This window comes from Nothoprocta perdicaria, unplaced genomic scaffold (genome assembly GCF_003342845.1).
Source record: "Nothoprocta perdicaria isolate Ctin4 unplaced genomic scaffold, notPer1 scaffold_1, whole genome shotgun sequence".
In the NCBI taxonomy this organism is placed as follows: domain Eukaryota; kingdom Metazoa; phylum Chordata; class Aves; order Tinamiformes; family Tinamidae; genus Nothoprocta; species Nothoprocta perdicaria.
The window spans coordinates 5,267,088-5,279,790 of NW_020454093.1; the positions used below are offsets into that span (position 1 = coordinate 5,267,088).

The 12,703-nt window shown below is 40.7% G+C and overlaps 1 protein-coding gene across 3 annotated transcripts; it reads right to left on the reverse strand.

The window, feature by feature from the left end:
- Positions 1–2,738: 2,738 nt before the first annotated feature.
- On the reverse strand, positions 2,739–12,568 carry MTX3 (metaxin 3). 3 transcript variants are annotated; one of them, XM_026038180.1, is made up of 8 exons: positions 12,464–12,568; positions 10,870–10,946; positions 9,325–9,417; positions 7,965–8,147; positions 7,745–7,821; positions 6,762–6,919; positions 6,263–6,351; positions 2,739–4,635 (listed from the first exon to the last, which is right to left on the reverse strand). In XM_026038180.1, the coding sequence occupies exons 1-8, from the start codon at positions 12,555–12,557 to the stop codon at positions 4,525–4,527; spliced, it is 882 nt and encodes a 293-aa protein (XP_025893965.1). In that variant the 5' UTR covers positions 12,558–12,568; the 3' UTR covers positions 2,739–4,524. The 3 variants fall into 3 exon arrangements, with proteins under 3 accessions (XP_025893965.1, XP_025893980.1, XP_025893971.1); XM_026038186.1 differs by having other exon boundaries at positions 4,521–4,661; XM_026038195.1 differs by lacking the exon at positions 6,263–6,351 and having other exon boundaries at positions 2,739–4,661.
- Positions 12,569–12,703: the final 135 nt, after the last annotated feature.

Here is a 12,703-nt window from a genome sequence, read left to right on the forward strand (position 1 = left end):
TGCAGTGCTGCTCTGTCCTCTAAATCAGGTACCGTCAGTTGACAACTTCATTTTAATGCTTAGTCCTCTCCCCATAAAGGCAGCTGCCTGGTTCAGCTAAGATAAGCAGAATCCTTGTGAGCAGCCAGGGAAGCACATCAGGCAGATGGCAAATGGCTTTCCTACCACATAAAAAAAATTTGGGGGGTTTCTGAGTTTTTCATATCCTGCGCTGCGATGAATCAGTACCTTTCAAGATTTGTGAGAAAAATGAGGTTATCTTCAGAAAAGTGACTACTCGACCAGCTATACCACTTGTTTGGAGGGTGAATGGCCAGAATGAGCCCTCACTTTCCTTGACTCAGTGCAGAAAGTTGAAATCCCTCTCCCATGCTGCAGATCAGTGTCAGTCATCACCAGTATCAGGTACTTTGTGCTTGTTCCTTATCCACCTTCTCGAAGTCCCATTCTGGGCAAGAGCAATCATTCCTGCCTGAGATAGTATATTTTTAGTTGAACACATATAATATACCATACATATATGCAGTAACTCGCATTTTCCAAGAGCAATAGTTCAAGTAAAACATGTGTTGCTGGCTTAGAGGTGCTGCAGCTCTTCCCCAAGGCTGGTGCGGAGCAGTGGGATGTGCTGCTGTGAGATTTTTCTAGGTGCCTTTAGCGGTGAGCTCAACTAAATGCAAAACTCACTGGGAAATCCTGCCTTGAGCATTCATAGCCCAAGTTAAACAAGTATTGGTCTCCTCTTTCAACTGTGAGAGGTTTTTTCCTTGTTTCTCAGAACACAAAGACACCCCATAGCTGCACCCCACATGGAGACCCAAAGCCCTTCCTTTTAGCATCTGACTCTTTAATGCTATAGCACTCAAGTATAAGTTATTTATAACCTGGGTGGAAATAATTGAAGGCCAGAATGAAAAAGGTTTGGCAAAGGAGCCCCATTTAAGACTTAAAATAAAAACAACAAAGAGGCATAGGGAAAAGAAAATTACCCACATGTGTTTGAAATAATTGCCTAAATATGCATGAATGTGCAAGTGCCAAAAACCATGTAAGAGCAGGGGTAGGCGATCACAGCCACATGGAAGTCAATAGCGATGCATCCACGCAGGAGGGCAGGCCACGGGGCATGCTGCAAGGACACCTGCCTGTTCCACGGGCTTTGCCACCGTGAGCCCCCTTACCACTTGCACAACTGCCCTTGGGTCCAGCAGTGAAGGGCAAGAACCGTGACAGGATCGCTTTGGGATGAAAGGGGTAGTGGAGGAGCAGCCAGACTCCCCCTCCTAGAGCTGAAGGTGGCTTTGGGTATGGGAAGCTCTGCAGAGGCTCACACCCCCCAGCTGCACACTCCGTCTTTCACCTTCACCCTCCTGCAAACAGAGACCAAGAGGTATTTGCGAGGACTGGCCACCGTTTGGCCACATGCAGCCAAGGGGGTGAGTAGTAGAAGTAAAAATGTCCCATTATTGACTGCTGGTCTCACCGTAGCTTTTAATGAACCCCTTGCACCCCTTCCCTGGTCAGCCTTGCCCTGGCCCAGCATGGCATGGGTCACGTGGAAGAGAAGGGGCGCCCGGTTGACACAGGCAGTCCCGTGAGGTCGGACATGGCAGGAGAGCCGCCTGGCGCGCTCCGTGGCTCCCGCAGCCCCGTGAGGATGGACACGGTGGGAAAGCTGCCTTGCCTGGCTGGCGCAGGCAGTCCCATGAGGTCGGACAAGGCGGGAGAGCTGCCTGGCGCGCTCCGTGGCTCCCGCAGCACCTCGCAGCTCGCGGCCTTGCGGGCCCTGGCAAGCAGCACCGGGGAGCACAGGGCGTTTTGCTGGCTCGGCCAGCTGCTAAAGACAGGCCAAAATGATGGGTGAGACTGGAGGCTAAAATCAATCCATTCATTTTTAATGCAGGCTCTTGTTGGGCAACAGGGAATGATAGAGCATGAGGTTAGGGCTTGAATAACTTGCCCCAGCAGAGATCTACAGCAGAGAGGTGTAACAGAAAAAAACTGACTGGCGGTGGCGTGGCTTTTGGTTAGAAAAAAGACATTATGGGCAGTTCCTACTGCAATGCCTACAATAGCACAAGTAAGAGAGGTTACCCATTTAAGTCAGTCCAGAAACCATTTTAACCAGCAATCAAATACAACTGGGTTATTTTCTTTTTGTGGTGCATTACATTAGCAAAACTGGCGTGGCTTTACCAATGCATAAGTATATATAAAAGCCTAAGGTATCCCAGCACACTTCTAGAAAGGAAACAGATATTTTAGATAGCTTCAAAATATTAAACAGGCCATACTTGCAGCACTTTTCACAATATTTTTCATCTTGCTTCTTTAGCCATATACATATTCCTGCCAGCAGCTCAGCAAAGGACAGAGCTGCCATAACTCCATGTACCTAAAAGCTCCGCTGCACCCCTCCCTGGCAGCAGGGATGCTCAGGAGCTCACTCCTCTCCCAACAGACAGGGGCAGGATTTCAACACACATCAGCACAACAACAGTTGCACTGAAAAAAATGAGCAGTGCCTTAAGAGTTCTAATTAAATTTTAAAAGCTGATGTTAGAGATATACATTGAATAGTTTTGATCTTTTGTTCCAGCAGTCAAGTATTTTTATTCTTTTTTTAATGGAGCTATTTTATAGATGAGAAAGTTTTGTAAGGAAAAAAAAAAAAGACAAAACCTCCAAATAGCGTCAATTAAAAAGAAATACACTACTAAAACTTCATTAAATATCCAAAATTTTAATCTCAGAGTAATGAACTCTTTACAAAGAGATTTTAGAGATTCACATGTTGTGTACATATTCACAAAAGCAACAGACTAAGGCATATTCTCCATAGCTGTGTTCAATAAATAAAAGACTTAGAAAAGCAATGTGACATGATTTCATTTATACCTTGTCAAGATACAGGCAGCAAAAATTTCAAATATTTGACTTTTTTTAAAAACATGTACTGGACTGTCAGTTTATCCAATTATCGTGAGCATGGGCTAGATCCATTTCTAATCACTAAAACAAACATTCTAGGAAGAGCAGAAAGCATAAACCTTGTTGTAAAGTGCTCATAATTTTCATCATAAATCAGAAATGTTAAAGATAATATTAATACATTCCTTACATATCAAGTCTAGAAGTACAGTATGTACACAATCTACAGTCTTGTCTGTTTAAATAGCAAATAATTTATCTATAGATCTCAAATGTGACCAGCAGCTGAAGGGAAGTTGAAGGGCTATTTTGATTCACCCAAGAAATAAAAAGAAAGGAAACAAAACCTGAGAGCACCCTCCTATACATATATCCATCAGACTTCCCTTAATTTCCCTGACTAACTCCCATGACCCCACTCGTGAAGCACTTGCCAGCACGTTACCAGTACAGACTTGGAACATTTCTTCTGCAACAGAACTGTTTGGGTCTCTACAACAGGCAAGACAAACTGCTAAGAGGAAATGTAATGAGACACACTGAGTCCCTTAAATAAATAAGAGAAATATGTTACACTTCTGAGATAAAAGGACTCTGGACCAGACTGACCAGGAATAAATATCTGGACATTTACTTTATTTTTTTAATGAACTTTAACACTTACAAAAATACAAAACTAATGAGAGGCATCTGTGACACACAGTTAAAAAGCCTCCATCAGCTTCACTCGCAAAGTTTTCACCAGTGCATCTCAGTCCGGAGCTGCAGTATGTCTGCCAGCCTCTTACAAGGAACAAGCCTCCTGTCTAAACAAGCACAGAGCAACCCCCTCCGTCTCGCTACCAGTCCTTTCTGTGACTTAGACTTATGGTTTTGTAGCATGGAATGTTATTCAGGACACAGGTTAAGCTTCATTCCCTCGGGTGTGAGTGGCGAGGCGTTAGCACTGAGTATGACCGCGCGCCGCACAGTGCGCACACTTTTCCTCAAACATTCTCCTCAAAGTGCAACGTGACAAGCTTGCAGAAATACACGCACCTTTAAAACGTAAGACACAACAGCGTCCATGAAGTACAATAAAAATGCTTAACTTCCTCTTATTGTCTTTCTCATCTGCTATGACAGGCAACCATTCATTCTCTTCCATCCTTTCTACAGCTTTAAAACTGGACTTTTGCAGAGGATACAAGAGCATAACCACTCACACAGTGACATGGCTGACCTATAAAATAACATAATTACAATAAAATCAAAAGCCATAAAGTACAATAAAGTTGTATACTCCATAAATGAAAACTTAACTTTTGGTCAACATTTTTGCTAGTATAAAGACAAACGTTTGCTGTACAAAATCCATATAACATCCGCAGGAAGAAGCTTCTTGTTTAGCCTCAGCTTGGTGTGTGCTAAGCCTGAACTTTGTGTTTTTCTAAAAGGAAAGGCATACAGGAGATTGTAAAGCTGATTTTTTTTTTCCTTACTCGTACCCATTAGCAGATTCTTCCCTCACCAAACCATAATCATGTGAAAAAGAATTGCTGTGACGTTCAGAGGAGCTGAAGGCCAACACACACGCACGGGCCACAGAAGCTGTCAAGGGGACAAGCGACTCGGTGGGCTGCCCTCGCCTCCGCCCGCAGCCAGCTTGAGTGTCGTCAGCTTTCGAGGAGGATGCTGAGGGCTCTTACGGAGGTTGTCGTCCATCTGCAGAGAAATAACGAGAGCCGGATCTGGCAAACGGCAGAATACAAATTATATGATTAGTCTATTTGTTGTGGGTCCAGTCATGAATGCTGCCTTGCTTTTTTTTCTTTTTTTTTTTAACCTTATTACTTCAATCCTAGCCAAAAAATAAAAAGATGCCTTCGTTTCTTTTCACTCCCAAATATCTGTTTGTGTTAGAGCTGCTATTCAGCTCATATGCATATGATATCAAACCCAGGGCAAATGGGTGTGCTTCTCCCCAGATCATTTGGCCAAGAAAACTGAAGAAAGCAGCACGGCTGTCGTCTCCTAGAAGGCCAAAGCTTTGGTTTGACTGTGGAACAGTCAAGCTCTCCTGGAAAGCAGGTCACAGTCAAATTGCAAACATCAGTAGATGCTTTTGCAAGCTCAGCACCCTTGAGGAGCAAATCTTCTTCAGATGAGAAACATCTGAAGGAGTTGGGGAAACCTGTATAACTTGCAGATCTCAGAAAATAATTAATAAAAAGACTGTGATAATGTTTTCTCAAATATAGGTTAAAATTAATCTCTGAATACATTATTATTAATTCAGATAATAGTAACCTGAATTAATAATTCAGACTATTAACTATAATACATTATTATAATTTATAATAAACAAGTCATTCTTAATAATTTATTGTTTATTGATACTATTATAATTATAGTAATTAATGGATTATGGATTATTATTAATAATTTCTTATTAATTCAGATAATAGTAATAAGTAAAAATAAATAATTCTTCATTTTCAACTTTATCATTCTAAGGCACTGCATATGGAAAAAATACTACTATACAATAAACAGAATCACAGAAGACACTACAGGGAAGATCTCAAGAGGTCATTTAGCCCATCCCACTTCCTCAAGGTAGGACCAGCTTTATCTAAATCAAGCCTAACAAATGTCTCTGTAACCCATTCTTTAAAACTTCCACAGCCACATGTCAATACTACAGAGAGGAGAGACAATATCTAATGCTACAGAAGCTGTACATAATTGATGATCCACCTATTTGATAGGCCGATCTTTTCCAAACAGAAGTGTCGTCTGTCCTCTTAGCTAGAATCTTTGCCTCTGCGTCAGTAGACTAATTGTTTGCAAGTATTTTTCACACAAGTTACAGGGCTTTTAATAGGTGCTGAGCGACAGTCTTGGAAACAAGAAATGCAAAGAAATAAGAAGCAGAGGTAGAAGCATGAGGAAAAAGAAGTATTTTGGGTCAGTGACTAGGGCACTGAGCTGGAGGCAAGGGAAGCTGGGCGTTGGCCTTAGCTTGCAAGACGATTTCTGAGTTTTGATCAATACCTTGGCCGCCTTTTTTTGTTCGAATGTGCACTTGTCGAAAGACATCAGTCTTTTTTGGTATGCATAGCTTCAAGATAATGTTCTTTTGATTGAAATAAAAATACTTCCAAAGTACAGGGCCTCATTAATCATTCCTTTCAAATTACATAATTTTTCCTGTATCTCTATGCAAACTAACTCGCTAAAAAAGCAGCAATTAAAAATGTCCATTGTAGAGCTGCAGTTGATAGGCAAGAATATTGTGAACAAGAAACCATAAGGAAGGAGGAAAATTAGAGACTAAAGCAAAAGTAACCTTTTCAATCAAGTTGGATTCCTTATTTACAAGCTGTGTGAGTTTCTGTAGATTAGCATCTACTGAATCCTGTCCAGCTGGAGAATGGCCTGGAGAGTAAGGTAGAAAGATAAAGAGTGAAAAGGTTCTTAGAAAAGCTTTCAAATCTTTTTTTTTTTTTTTTTAAATGCATTGGAGATAAGGTTTTTACAGTATTTTTATCCTTCTAAAAAGGATTTAAGTGCAAAAGACATTCCACACCAGGGACAAACAGAAATACTGAGTGTGAGCCATAGCACAGAGACAGGTGTATTTTGCCAGTGTCTGACAGGCTTTAAAAGTAAGGATTAAACTTAGGTTTTAATTTACAGTCATTTTTGCACAACTTTAAAATATTTCTTATTCATACAAATTCCTGCACAAACAGAGTAAGATCTACTCCTGCCTCAACTCACAGGTGGAAACCATCCCTCCTCAATTGTCTATACATGAGAAAAGGAGGAGAAGAAACACAGCTTACCTGAAACACCTAACCTGAAGTAGAAACTTAAAATATCATCACAGAAACGACATAGATTGGGAAGCTGTTTCAAATGCTCTTGTAGCTGTACTCTGGGGAAGCACACTTTATAAAGAGGTGCAAGGAAACCAAACACAAAGGCATCCAAAGTAGAAGGCCTGAAAGATTAACAGAACAAAACAGAGTGACTGAGAGAGGAAGGTCAGACCACTATTACATATCCCTTTCCTGTGCATGTCAAAGATTATTGTGGACAGAATGCAGTCAGCCCTTCTGGCATCCCATCTTTTCACACCAATGCACTAAAAGCTTGGTAGAGAATATCTATGGATTTCAGCACCTCCTGATGAGAGGCAAGCTGAAGCAGTAACTTCAAGATTAAAATCTCGTCAGGACGTCACACAGACTACCAAAAAAGCCACTTGAAAACACATTTCTGGCATGACAGAAAGCATGCAGACAAGCTGTATGCCAGGGAACCGACTCCTCTCTCATGCAATGGTCCAGCCAACAGATGCTCCTTTTGGGACCCCTTGGAGCTGCGCTGGTGGCACTATCCATTTTCTCGTCTACACATGTACCACAGAAGTGAGTTCCCACGTCTTCCCACAGAGGCACTGAGACCACCTCAGACTTAAAGTGCTTTTCCATATAGAAGTGCAGAAGGTGACATTCAGTGATTAGAAAAGCATTCTCAAGTGCTATACTAATTCATCAAGCACCCCACATACTCTGTGCAGCTGTAGGCAGCATCTGCCTCTTAACGAAGAAAATGCAGAATGAGGGAGAATATACTGAGACACTGCACTGATTTCAGCAGCCCAAAGAACTCATTTGTACCCTGCTCCCTTTTCAGATCTTACCTGAAACAGCATGAAACACAACCCACTGTGCAGCACTTTTTAACATCTGGAGGTAACAAAACCCAGTGCTGCGTCATGTAGTACCTGTTTTCTTAGCCATTAAAGAAAATGTGCACTCACGTATTTCCAAAGAAAAACTGAGATGTTCCCAATCTCTTCGACAGGAGATTTAGGCATTCCTTGGCATCCCTGTATATCTGATAAGACACAAAACTGTCTAAGAGTCCTAGGTGTAGTATGCACAGCATCATTCACTGTTTGCCAGTGTGTTAACCTCTTTCAGTTCTTCTCTTTGACAGCACCAGCTTATGAACCAAGTTCTTCACTGTGTGACACGTACCTGTGCTTCCACCTCAGTGAGACTGTAGAGTGGAGGACCACCCCTGGTCAGCAAGATCCTGTTAAGAGCTTCCCTGGACATCCTTCCAGGCAGATACAAACTCAGTGGGAAGCGAATTCTTGAGGCAAACCATGGCTTTGTCACACTGCAGTAGTTTTCTGCCTCCACCCAGAATGTGTGCAGCTGTATAACATAAGTACATAAGTAAGAACTTGAACAACCGACTGGATGTGAGTAAGAATAGTACATTTCTTCTCAAACCTTAATGTGTAAGATCTCTGTCACAGAGGTAGCAGCAATTGTAATTTAAAGCAAGCAGGTTCCATACTGGATTATATTAATACTTGAGTGTTGACATGAACAATTAAGGCCACAGTTACCTTATATATAAATAAAAAAATCAGGGATATTACACTGACATATATATGCATAAAATTACACCCACATATTGACAGAGTGTGTATATACACACACTCTGTATATATACATACACTCTGTGTGTGTTTATATGTATACACACATAGACATACTGTAAATAGAAACTATATTTTAATATTTATACACCTATAAATAAAAAAGTTCTAGTTTCCAAAGTATCTGATATTACATCATAGGTTCAACAGGAACAGGTTTGAATGTTTTGAATTTTCTTTGGAATTTTACACGAATCTTAAAATAAAAATAAAATATGGGGGTGATGAATTTGAGAGCCCTGCAGAACAGCTGAAGAGGCTGGCTTGTCACACATCTGATGAGAATAATTTTTCCTGTACAAACTGAAGGCAGTCATTCACCTCCAATACAGAGGCAGACTCAATGGCTGGGGATATTTATACCTGTATCATACTCACATGAAATTGCAGAGGACATGTGGCCAGGTACTATTTAGAACCAAAGAACAAAATTACCAGTGGCTAATTTAATTTCTCAAAAGTTTCAACAAAACAGTTATAAAGGTCTTTACAGTTTGTACACCTCGGATCAGACACCATCACATACACCGTATCTTAGTCAGAGGTTTTTCAGAAGCATCAAGTGAAACAAACAAACAAACAAACAAAATGGCCAGAGTTTTTAGGATACTGTTTAGCAAAAAGTATCTAAACCAAGAAAAGTCAAAGGTACAATTTTAAAATCTGTCATAAATTAATTATTATCAAGCTTCTATCACATTCTTCACCCACCCTGCTTTTTTTCCATTTTCAGAGGTTGCTAGGCAATAGCTCCTAAATTTGATTCTCAGAGCAAACACATTCCAGCCAGGACAATGGTGTTACTTTAACATTTCTCCCATTGGGCATCTCTTGTAACAGTCCCCTCCAAAAATTCTGCCATCTGTAAAATATTTCTTGATATTTACCAGAGCAGGAAGCAGTTTCTCTTCAAGTAGTGCAATATATGCCAGTGTATCAGCACCTTGTTTTGCAGTCAATTCATAGTCAGCATTGTATTTCTATGAATTAAAAAAAAAAAATAACAGGCTTAACAGCTATCAAGTTAGCAAATGCAACAATATTTGTCAGGGCAAGCAGCACAGGCTCACTAGAATTTCCTCCCTTTACTACTTCAGTCCCTATCCCACTTCCTTACATTCCTGCTTACCCATTCCTAGACTTTTGTAATCTTCTGTTCCCAAAATAACTCTTGTGCATGCTTCCCATTGCTTGCCAAGCAACTGTCCAGTAATGTAAAGACAAGTTTTCAGCCTTCATGGCTGTAGCAAACCTCTAGCAAATCCTAGTCTTTATTTTTGGATAGGAATGCTTTATTATCTGCTACCCTTAATTAGCTTTTATAAAAGTTTGAAAATTGTGCAACAACATAAGAGACAAAACGCACAACCAGATTAATGCAGTTACAGCTAACTCTACCTTTTAATTCTGACACGGGAACCTTTTAACCTGCATAAAAAGGGCTGGTAAATTTAGGACATAAATTTTGCTTTATCGATTTAGAAGCGGCAAAAGGTTAGTGCTAATCTTTATTTCTGTCTGAAAAGTAAGCATATCACCGTTATACTTTAACTGAGGAGTTTTTTTTTTCCCTACATTAAGGAATCTTAGGAATTCAAATGTTAGGAAACTTCTGAATTTTAAAAGACTGTCTAAAAATACTATCTCAAGCTCTCCTTTTTCTATTCTATTTTTCTTTTCAAAGAAAGACTTGAAGTTTCACTAACACGTCATTCATCAGACCATCTTCACTAGGCAGAAACTGAATTTCTAGTATAAAAACAGAAGGCTAGAGGACCATCTTAGAAAAAAAAAAGACAATGCCATGCTTTATTAGACACCTTCATACTTTGTGAAAAGAAACTGTATAGCTTTATTCTTGTGAATAAAGCATTATGTGACCTCCAAAATGCTGGCAAGTGCTGATTATATAATAACACGATGTGCATCAGGAAGAACTTGCAGACACTCTTCTGCTACAAACTACTGAAAAAAATGCAGTAGGTTAAAAATAAGCTTTATATATTATCCTTCAAAAATAGCATTAAGAGACAAATACCCGTTTGAACAGTTAAAAACACTCTTCCCAAACTGTGATCTCCTAGGTCTGCAAAGCCATAGTGCCATTAACCCATTTTAATTAAGACTGGGATGAAACTGCAGGGTACTCAGTCAAGAAAAGCTCAACTAGGGCTAGTTAGCTGGGTTTTTTTTTTTTCTTTTTCTTTTTGTGTGTCTGTTTTTAAACCTTTCAGAGGACTAACAGTAAACCTTTTAAACAGCTATCTGTAATCCACCACTTTGCAAGCCTTATGGATGTCTGGAAAATACGAGAGCACGGGGCGAGAAGTGAGTTCCAGGCTCTTGGAAGCCTGTATCAATAGAGAGAAAGGACACAAACATGAACTAGGATGCAGAGAAAATAACCCTGAAATGTCTTGAGAGAGACCCACCTGCTTTCTTAAGAAGTTTAGTATTTTTGCTGGCTGAGAAATAACAGTGTCTTCCGATATCAAGACTGGGACCTCTCCTAAAAGGTATGAATAATACAGTCATCAGAACTTACATGTAGGATTTCTAATGTTACTGGGCAATGATTAGTCACTTCACCTATCTCCCTCCTCTCCACAGCATGCTCTCATCTTTCAAATGCATATGCATGAACCAACTTTTACTGTACTGTGCTGTTAATTTAAATTAAAAAGGACCCACATCAAATCAGACTGAAGCCGATGCCATCTAACAGATTATCAACACTTCGCAAACCAGGCTAGTTATCTGGATTTCAGATATCTATCTTAAATAAAAAATAAAAATAAAAAAACCCACAAAACCCAGCAACCCAGCTCAACTCTTTGCTCAACTCATCACGCCTAGGCCATTCCTTCCATCCTTAGCTACCCACCCTTCCCTTCCAAATCCATTTTGGCCACTCGGTTTCTCTTGCCTCGTTACAATCACTGTCCAAACCACCAGCACAGACCCTAAATAACTCCCTGCCCCAGAGGCATCCTGCCCTGCCACAACTGATTAGATTGCAGGAGCACAAGGAGTGTAGACTGAAATCCCTCTGGAAGAGGGGCTGTCTTACACACAGGGCACATTCACTTTTCACAGTAAGTCAAACATGACTGATACTTCAGTAGCACATGGCAGCGCAATTACCAGCAACATGTTATTTGGATTTTGGGGGGTATGGATTTCATGTATTTTGACTACCAAGAGAGCCAATGGAGTTCTGACAGTCTGTAATGTCTAGCTAGTTCTTGGTATTTTCCGCTAACAGTGGGAAAAAAACATTAAAGAGCAGAAGTCAATGGCCCAAACTCTGTGTGGACACAGTAATGCCTAAATTGAACACGTGGTAAGTACAAACAGAGTAGTTTAAACTTACAGTGATTTTATCTCTCTGGAATATACCTAGACAAAAACTGTGTCACGGAGCAAACAGGTAAATAATGAGTATCCAAGTTTTCCTCTCTTGGTACCTTATCTTGAACCTCTCTGACAAATAGATGGTGAGTTATCCTTGGTAATTCAATTGCATAGCTAAGCACACTAGTTAGGATCCCACTGATACAAGCGATGCTCCCCGAGACTCACTCTCAACTTTCAACTGCATCAGCCCTTTAAGTTTTGCATTATTACAAACATCCTATTTCCATATACATGTCTAACTACAGTCATTATAAACATGCAAACTGCACAAAGCTTAAAACCTGTTCTACTATACCACCTATTTAGACTGTGACAGAAATAGGCGTACAGCTAGTATTATACACACACTTCATGTAAAGTGTCCTCAGGGCACTTGGTTTATGCCTTCCAATTACTTTATTTCCATAAAATCAGCACACTTGACCCTGTAAACTCATTTATAGACATGCTATGGACACAAGGAGCCCAGAGTAGAGTAGGCTGCTTACACACTAAACCAAAGGAAACCCTGAATTAACTCTGAAACTCGAATCTACATTTATAAAGTGACTACAAGTTGTTTTTTTAAAGAAGGAAAAAAAAGGGGGGGAGGTGCAGAAGAAAAGGTACCTTTTGGAGCTTTCCAGGATTTATTTATGGCATTCACTGTCAGGGGAGCACCAGTAAATTTGGCATAAGCCTGGAAGACAGCAGAGAAATACATAGATAAATAAATAAATACAAACAAGCCCACACAGCAGGAGTCGGGCCCGCCAAGGCGGCTGCGAAGCGGCGCTGCCCGCAGGGCCCGCGGCGCTGCCGCCGCCACGGCCGTTAACCGCCGTCCGCCGACGTTAACGGCCGCGCCGG

Bases quoted from the DNA above. Each gene is read 5' to 3' on its own strand.
- MTX3 (XM_026038180.1), bottom strand. From the start codon at position 12,557: ATGTATTTCTCTGCTGTCTTCCAGGCTTATGCCAAATTTACTGGTGCT. The intron at 6,920-7,744 runs GTGAGTGCACAT...TTAATCTTTCAG, and splicing joins CAGTTTTTCTTTGGAAATAC to GCCTTCTACTTTGGATGCCT. The intron at 6,352-6,761 runs GTAAGCTGTGTT...CTTACTCTCCAG, and splicing joins CTTCAGGTTAGGTGTTTCAG to GCCATTCTCCAGCTGGACAG.